The sequence below is a fragment of the Callorhinus ursinus genome, unplaced genomic scaffold, assembly GCF_003265705.2.
Source record: "Callorhinus ursinus isolate GAN/ISIS: 27379988/994484 unplaced genomic scaffold, GSC_fseal_2.0 scaffold5, whole genome shotgun sequence".
NCBI classification, from domain to species: domain Eukaryota; kingdom Metazoa; phylum Chordata; class Mammalia; order Carnivora; family Otariidae; genus Callorhinus; species Callorhinus ursinus.
In genome coordinates this window covers 49288319-49297939 of record NW_027397067.1, presented here as the reverse complement: position 1 = coordinate 49297939, position 9621 = coordinate 49288319, and the positions used below count along the sequence as shown (strand labels likewise).

Sequence of the window (9621 nt, the reverse complement as noted above, 5' to 3'; positions counted from 1 at the left end):
AAAGAAAGAAAGAAAGAAAGAAAGAAAGAAAGAAAGAAAGAAAGAGAAAGAAAGAAAGAAAGAGAGAAAGAAAGAAAGGAAGAGAGGAAGGGAGGAAGGGAGGGAGGGAGGGAGGGAGGGAGGGAGGGAGGGAGGAAGGAAGGAAGGAAGGAAGGAGAATTTCTGCAAAGGTTGAATGAGCTGAAAACTGACACAAATGGCTCAACTGATTTTCTATGCCTTAAAACTTTCGGAAAATCAAAGTTGGACTTATACCTACAGTTTCACATGAATTACCAATATCAAAATTAGTAAATCTTCCTGTTATATTAAAGAACTATGAAATAAACAAACTCCAAAAATGCAGATTCAAGAAACCTACAATATTATAGCTTTGAATAACCACAAGATGGGATTTATATAAATTCATTAAAATGAAATTACTGTTCAGGAAATATTAGACTTTTAATACTATCTGATAGAATACTTAGTTATTCTACTATGAAAATATCTATATGGAGTATGAAGAAACCTGAGTCCTATTTTTTATATATTAAATGAATACCTGGAATTCAGTTCTTAGAAATAATTTTACAGATGAATGAACAGAAAGTAAGCAGATAGGAAGTTATCCCATTCAAATGGTAGTCAAAGAGAGAAAAAAATTAGATGACTGAGAAAGAAGTCTTAGAACATGGAAAGATGAATTAAAAGAGAAGATTCACAAGTATCCTGGTTTTTGGATCAGAAAGATAAAAGGAAAGCTTCTGGAAAATTATATACCAAAAATCTTCAGCATAACAGGAATGTAAGATGAAAAAGGTAACTATTGAGAGAATCTATTAATTCTCAATTTTTTTTTAAAGTAGGCTCCATGCCCAGTGTGGAGCCCAGTGCGGGGCTTGAATTCACGACCCAGAGATCAAGACCTGAGCTGAAATCAAGAGTTGGACACTCAACCAACTGAGCCACCCAGGTGCCCCTAATTCTGAATTTTTAAAACTGCATAAATCACAGATCAACAATAAGAATGAGCTGCCCAAGATACTTTAATGGAAATAGTACCTATTAAACAAGAATTAGTTTTTTTTAAAACATCCAAAAGTACTGGTCTTTTCTCCTATCATCTTCCTATCCAAAAACTAAAGCAAACTGAATTATATTTATTATTGAAGTAAAGCTATTTCTTTTCAAGTTTCCCTTGATCTTTTTTTATGCCAATCAAGTGTCACTTTATTTCAATAATTAGACATCACTTTTTAAAGTTACTATTTTATTTAATGCACATTGTAATCTACTAAATAATATAACTTAATCTTGATTACTTTCTGAAACTTACAAATAAGATACATAACTGAAGTCATTTTATACTGAGGCAAATTTGCATCTAATTATATTTTGATAGTAATTTTACTATTTTATGATGTTTCAGTGCCTAAGAGAAAATCAGCAACATAATGACATGGTATGCCATTTTAACACAAATTTTTATTAGAAAAGAGCTTACTAAATTCATTTCTATTCCTTGTAGCACAGTATTCTTATACCATAAAAGGATAAAACATGTAAAATCAGTTGTGAAGAAAGGTTTGCTGAGTTCCTCCTACAGATCAGGCATTCTGCTAGATGCCAAAGATAAAACAGTAGATAGGACAAAACAGGTCTTGACTTCACCTAGATTAAATACACCAACAGTTCCCATTTTAGAGCTACATATACAGTAGACCCCCCACCCCCCAAGCCTCATCCTCAGTTTCACTTTCTGTGCTTCCAGTGACCCGTGATCCACTGGGAAGCAGAGGATCCTCCTGCCACATCCTCAGAAGATCAATAGTAGTGTAACACTATGTCACAGGACCTAACTCATCCCCCTCACTTTATCTCATCATGTAAGCACTCAATCATCTCACATCATCACAAGAAGAGTGAATATTATACAAGATATCTTGAGAGAGAGAATCCACCTTTACATAACTTTTATTAGAGCATATTATAATCGTTCTATTTTATTATTAGTTATTGTTGTTTATCTCTTACTGTACCTAATGTATAAATTAAACTTTATCATAGTTATGTATGTATAGGAAAAAAAAACAGTAAATATGGCGATTATGTGCCGGCTGCTGTTTCAGGCATCCAGTGGGGGTCTTGAAACATACATGCAGATGGGGGTGAAGGGGACTACTCTAAACTATTAGAAGTAGTATACCACAACATAATTTTAGGTTGGTTGAAACTAAAACACTGACAAAATTTTAAAATAAAATGCATACAAGGTAATACAAAATGAATGAGCAGATTACCCTCAGCCATAACAAGATGTTTATCCTCTAGTTTGCAATAAAGGCAAAAAAAAAAAGTTTCTCTGAATATTCCAACTTAGGGCTCCCATAGTAGTCATTCTCATCCTCTCCTAGAGTTCATGTCACTTCTCAATCTGAGCATCCCTACAACCAAACCATCTTTTCCAAAGCCAGAGCTCCCACTTTAAAAAAGCATAGAGGCTGAGTGGTAAGAGTGCGTTGGAGTAAGACGACAGTTATCATGGAGAGATTAGAATTTAAATATATACAATCTTTCTCACATTCTCAAAGCTACTTCCACTTCAAAATATAAATAATATTTCTTGCACAGAGTTAAAAAGAGATGTGTGAACAATTTTTTAAAGAATGTTTTCTATTCTACGAACAACTAAAATAAATGGAATTGACTTTTTTTAATGTTTCAAGTCAATGTGCGAATAAATTGCTGCATTTCCCAAATTAGGCTGATAACTTAATGAAATGTTCAGTGAAAACAGGACTCAGTGGTCAAATATGTTTAGTAAACACTCAATGTTCTAACCCCTTTGGAGCATGTTTAGACACTCAGAAGTATTACAATAAAGAAAATTTCTTGACCTTTTTTTAAAAGAACCTTTCCAAAACTATTTGACCAAAGATTGAATTGGGGGGTTAATATTTCTTAATGTCCTCTGAATTATTTTTGAAAGAAACACACTTTAGAATATATTGCATAACTGGAGAAAGGGGAGAATTACCTCTCTTCGTTTTTACTACCTTATAAATTATCCTGTCTTCTTTTTAGATTTCCATGATAATTAAAGATGAAAGTATCAAACTCATAACCTAACAATTTTTGTTTCTGAGGAATAATATTCCAAGGGCAGCATTTTAATACATACTCTTCAGTATGTTATGCTATCAGAGATAATATTTAGTCTGTACAGATCAGCTTACTTACGTCTGGGGCTCCTTTTCATTTTGTTGTTTTTGCTGGGGCTGAAGAACGTTATTTACCAGTTCAGTGATCCCACTAAAGGGAAACCACCTGTTTAAATAAGCAAATAATGTGACTGAATAACCAAATGAATAACAATGTAGGTCAAATGTTTTCTTATCCATAATAATAAAAATACACAGGCACAAAAGCTACAGCCAATGGAAATGTGAGCTCCAATTATCATCAGGCAGTCAGAATGTATGGAAATTAATTAAGTTTGAACACTTAACCAGTCCACAAGCAGGCAGCAAAAAACTACATCCAGTCAATGTGTGGATGAAGTAAGAAGCTGCAGGCAGCTCTCTTACAAGCCAGAGAGTCAGAAAGCAGAAGACACACTAGCTGCAGCCTATCCAGTATTAGTGTAAGCTAATACCATCCAAGGTGCAGAAAGCAGAATATGGCAAAGGTACAGAAATCAAGCCTACTGCACTCTTAATACATTTACTTACTGTGTCGGTTGTGGTTTGTGTTCTTCTTTGACCCTAAAAAGATAAGTTTGCACAACTGAGTGCACTGTACTGAGAAAAAAATGTCTATCTACAATTTGTGGTCATATAAATATAAAAAATGAGGTTTGTTACATAGAAAAGGTTGGTGCTTTGCTACTTGGAATTATACATTTAAATTAAGCTGACACAATAAAAGAGAAGTAGAATCACTTGTTCTGAATAAAGGACTGATATTAAAACTCTACTACTGTTTTAATGATTCCATGATTTAGTCTTCAAGTTCTCTGCATATTTTTATTAATACTGATATTGAAGCTTTTAAAATACTTATTTTAAAGTACCATATTAAACACAGCTACATTTGTTTTACTGAAGATAAATCGATTTCCTCTTGATTTTTTAAAATTCTTCCTTAATATAATAAATTGAAGGCCTGAATATTTTAAATAAAATGTATAGTCTTATAAATGTATTTTAAAAGCCTTACAAATGAGTTCATTTATTGCTTAAAAGAGCAGATAAAAGAATTGGGGGTTATGTATTCAATCTACCTAAAAATAACTACTAAAATAACTATGTATATTAAATTTTAAATATTTATAAGCTAAAGTAAATTATTCATATAAGATAACAGACTAAAAATGCATTTAAACTATAATCAACTCAGTGCTTCACTGAAATAGCACTGGATATTTACAAGGCAGAGAAAGACCATACCCAAGGGTACCGGATTCCTCTGAAATTTGGCTTCCCACACTCTACTTAGGACCGGGCCTGAGAGGTAAACTTATGATTCAATGATCAGTTCATTAGCTTTTACTTTCCCAAAGAAAGGCTAAGAATTGGTAACTAAAAATCATCACCAAAATCTAGGACTTCCATAAGGAAATTATATTAACACTGTGCATTAAATTCTTTTTAGATCAAATTGATTTTCTTTTCCAGTGTGTTCCTATTTATAATGATAAAAGCAATAAATAAAGGTATTCCCTTATACATGTTTGTGTCCCGATAGATAAATATAATTGGTAATTATGTATCTCTGTATTAAACCAAAAAGGAATATCTTGTGTTCTCTGCATAAACTTCAAAAAAGTGGAACAGTTTTATCCTAGAGCTAAAGCCACATCATTTAATATTTAAATATAGTCATATAATGGATTAATAAAGATTGTATTTAGCACCAAGTATCCTATCACCAAACAAACACAAAAAACTTAGAGTGACACTGGAGTCTATCCTGAAAACATATTGTATTTCCCACAGAATAAGGTAAAAATCTCTTAACATTTCAAAACAAAATAGGTCCCAAACAGATAATGACAAAGAAAGATTACCGTATCAGCTCATCAAAATGGAGAACAGTGCAAGATTACCCTTCACCAAATATGTATGTTAAAACAATAAATATTTAAATAAATAAATAAATATTGAAATAAATATGTAAATGAGGAAACCATATTGTTAAAGAATTCTTGGGTGATCTCTGCAAGGAATCATGTTGCTATTTTAATTAGTGACAAAAGTTTTCATCATAAACAAATTGATATTAATCTACCAATCAGTTCCTAATTTCAAAATCTTGACTTGAAAAATTAACAGACATAAAAATGTTAATTACCAATTCAGGAAGTATTTCTGGGCATTGTAAAATATCTATATGTGAAATATACAAACATTTGCATCAGCTTCCCAAATAAAATATGTATCATAATAAGGCAGTTAAAATATTTATCCTGTCAGGTGGCCAACAGACACATGAAAAGATGTTCATCATCACTTACTCTCAGGATAATGCAAATCAAACTACAATGAGTTATCACCTCACACCTGTCAGAATGGCTATAATCAACAACACAAGAAACAACGGGTGCTGGTGAGGATGTGGAGAAAAAGGAACACTTGTGCACTGTTGGGAATATAAACTGGTGCAGCCACTCTGGAAAACAGTATGGAAGTTCCTCAAAAAATTAAAAAAGAGAACTACCCTATGATCCAGCAGTCACACTACTGGGTATTTACCCAAGGAATATAAAAAACACTAAATTCAAAAGGACACATGCACCCTGATGTTTATAGCAACATTGTCTACAACAGCCAATTTATGGAAGCAGCCCAAGTGTCCATCAATAGATGAATGGATAAAGAATATGTGGTATATATACAATGGAATATTATTCAGCCATGAAAAAGAATGAAATCTTGCCATTTGCAATGACATGAATGGAGCGAGAGAGTATAATGCTAAACAAAATAAATCAATCAGAAAAAGACAAAAATCATATGATTTCACTCATATGTGGAATTCAAGAAACAAAACAAATGAGCAAAAGAGAAAAAGATAGACAGAAACCAAGAAACAAGCTCTTAACTATAGACAACAAACTGATGGTTACCAGAGGGGAGGTTGATGGAGGAATAGGTTAAATGGGTGGTGGGGATTAAGGAGTACACTTGTTGTGATGAGCACCGGGTGATGTATGGAATTGTTGAATCACTGTATTTTACATCTGAAACTAACAAAACATTATGTTAAAAAAATTTACCGTCTTTAAATACAATCAAGGGTATAAAATTATTTTCCTTTTTTCCTAATATTTTAAATAAAATCAAACCTCAAAATGTCTGGACATAATTAAAATTCATGATGAGATAATTTAAGAACTGGTAATATGAAAAAGTAATCATATCATATCTTTTACAATACACTAACATTATTAACAATGAACATCTACATTTTGCATTCTAAAAAGTATATGAGGGGCTTCGAGTTTTCAGTCTGATACATAAAAAAACTTAGAAATCATCACTTCCATCCTTATAACAAGCAGAAATGTGAACAAACTGAAAATCAACAACTCTTCTTAGAGCCATCAAAGAATTTAGGTTACCAGATAAACTGTTGCCCTGAAAATCAAAGAAACAGACAAATAGATAGAGACTATCACATTTTACCAAAAGTACAAGCCAAGGGGCAGAAGCCCACATCTGAAGCTACTATCTGTAGAAATACTTTTAACTATAACTGACCAATAACTAGAGACTCAGTGTGGACTGGGTTGAGAGTTTAAAATTCCAAGGGGTCCCAGTCTTAGTTTTGCCACCACATTTCCATAACTTTTATTTCCAGGAGCCCTACCAGTTGCTCACTGTGAAAATCAAAGAAAAATCTCCTCCTACATCCAGCAGGAGAAGGGGAAAGTAACCATTATGAAATATTCCCAGAGCTCGCTACTCTCCTCAACAATCCTAAACTCAAGGGAAAATATTTTACCAAAGCCTAAATAATTGGGGTTCTACCAAAACCAAACAAGCCTGAAGAAGTTAATTACCTCTTCTAGCCTTTGATGTGGGAGAAAACACACACACACACAAACACACACACACACACACACACACACACACACAGAACTATACCCCGTCTAGCCTTCAACATGGGGAAAAAGAAATACCCAACTCAGTCTCACCAAAAGACAGACTACAGAATGCTTCTCATATATCAACACCTTACCGCCAAATCAATAGAGTTCCTGAAAAAAGACAAGATTAAACTAAAAGAACTACAAGCTTTAGACACTATTTAGCTATTTAGTTGAAAGTCTCTAGGGAAACACAAGGGAAAGGAAGGAAGGAAAAGAAAGGAAAATACAAATAAAGACAATAGAGAAGATTCTGGGAGGATGATGGAGTAGAAAGCAATAGAAATCTGTCTCCCTACCTAGACAACAGTGGCAAAATCTGTCCAGAAATTTGGAGTGTAATGAAGGCTTTCAACTTCGGGAGAAGACTTAAACAATACACTGCAGTTAATTTTGGTCAACTTGGGCTCTTAGCATAATATCAGCTACCCATTCCCCACATGCCAGACCCATAGCACACTGCTGTGCACCTGCTCCTGGAGCAACCTGCACACAGTTTGCAGGAGTCTGGATAGGTAAAAAGGACTCTGTCCTCCAAATATCAGTGATTTGTGCTTCAGATCATGGGCTATTGCTTCTCATCTCAGAGGTGCAGACAAAAAACTGGGTGGCTATTGTTGTTGCAACTCCTCACACTGTTGAAGCCCCTTCCCCTCTGGCTAAGGTGATTTCCAGGATATTTAAATGGCCAGCACATCCCACCCCCCCACCCTGCTCTGTTTTTCAATTTTTCTCCCTTTGGGAGCCAGACATTAAAGACTGAAACATTCAAAAGCAACTGCATGTATGAGAGAAAGTCAAGTCACTATACATGCCCAGAGAAAGACCCAGGCATAGCAAAGACCTGAAAAGACCTTAAATTTATACCACAGGATAATCCTCAGCACAGAGACAGCCTACAATTAAATACACACACACACACACACGCACACACACAATAAACAAAAATAACAGAAAACTAGAAAACCCAGTGAAGGGAAAAAACCTGATTTCCAGAGTTACCACATTAGATTCAAATGTCCAATTATCAATTAAAAAAAATCCTAATGCATACAAATAAGAAAGTATTACCCATTCAAAGGAAAAAAAGGATGAATAGAAACTGTCCTTGAAAAAGACCTGACAGCAGATCAAAAAAACAAAGACTTTAAAACAACCATCTTAAAGAAGCTCAAAGAATTGAAGATGTGGGAAAAGTCAAGAAAATGTGTGAACAAAGTGGGAATATCAATAAAGAGACAGAAAACCTAAAAAAAATGAAGAAGGATTTCTGGAGATGAAAGTACAATAACATAAAAAATTCACTATAAGGATTCAAACTATAGACAAATACCCAAATACTACCCAAAGCAATGTACAGACTCAATGTAATCCCTATCAAAATCCCAGTGTTTTTGGCAGAAATACAAAAAACCATCCTAAATTCATATGGAATCAGAAGGCACCCTAAATAGCCAAAATAATCTTGAAAAAAAAAAAAACAAATCTGGATGACTCACATATACTGATTTCAAAACTTACTACACAGCTATAGATAATTTGTGGTACTGGCATAAAGGCAGACATAGACCAGTGAAATAGTATAGAGAGCCCAGAAATATACCCTCATATATATAGCCAAATGGTTTTTGACAAGGGTGCCAAGACTATTCTATGGGGAAAGGACAGTCTTTTCAACAAATGGAACTGGGAAAACTGGATATCCACATGCAAAGAATGAAGTTGGTCCCTTACCTAACTGATACAAGAATTAAATCAAAATCAAAGACCTAAATGTAAGATCTAAAACTATAAAATTCTTAGATGATAACATAAGAGCAAAAGCTGTACAACATTGGATTTGTCAATGATTTATTGGATATGACACCAAAAGTACAGGCAACAAAAGAAAAAGCAGACAAACTGAACTTCACAAACATTTTCAAATTTTGCGCATCAACAGAGTAAAAATGCAACCCACACAATGGAAGAAAATGTTTGAAAATTATATCTAATCATAAGTGACTATTATCCAGAATATATAGAGAACTCCTAAAACTTAACACACACCAAAAAAGGAACCCAGTCGAAAAATAGACAAAGGACTTGAATAGACGTTTCTCCCAAGAAGATATACAAATGGCCAATAAGCACATAAAAAGGTGCTCAATCTCACTGATCATTAGAAAAATGCAAATTTAAACTATTATGAGATATCACCTCACACCCATTAAGATATCTACTATCAAAAAAACAAGATAACAGGTGTTGGTAAGGATATGGAGAAATTGGAACCCTTGTGCATTGTTGGTGGGAATGCAAAATAGTATAGTCACTGTGGAAAACAGTATGGTGTTTCCTTAAAAAATTAAAAAGTATTTTATGATCCAGCAATTCCACTTCTGGGTATATACTAGAAAGAACTGATAGCAGACACTGATAGATTAAAAGCAAAGGAATGAAGAAAGATATACCATACTAACATTAATAAAAAGAAAGCTGAAGTATCT

At 33.7% G+C, this 9621-nt stretch overlaps 1 protein-coding gene across 28 annotated transcripts in view; it reads right to left on the bottom strand.

Annotated features, from left to right (window-relative positions):
* The window catches only part of RIMS2 (regulating synaptic membrane exocytosis 2), a 587791-nt gene that overhangs the window by 497788 nt on the left and 80382 nt on the right, over window positions 1-9621 (bottom strand). For 19 of the 28 annotated variants that reach the window (XM_073893075.1, XM_073893081.1, XM_073893077.1 and 16 more), the window contains exons 2-3: window positions 3714-3746; window positions 3223-3309 (exon numbers count right to left, since the gene is read on the bottom strand). The exons of the other annotated variants lie outside the window; for them this stretch is intronic. In XM_073893075.1, the coding sequence (XP_073749176.1) occupies window positions 3223-3309; window positions 3714-3746 (120 nt within the window). The remainder of the gene's footprint in view (window positions 1-3222; window positions 3310-3713; window positions 3747-9621) is intronic. 28 annotated transcript variants of the gene reach the window in all.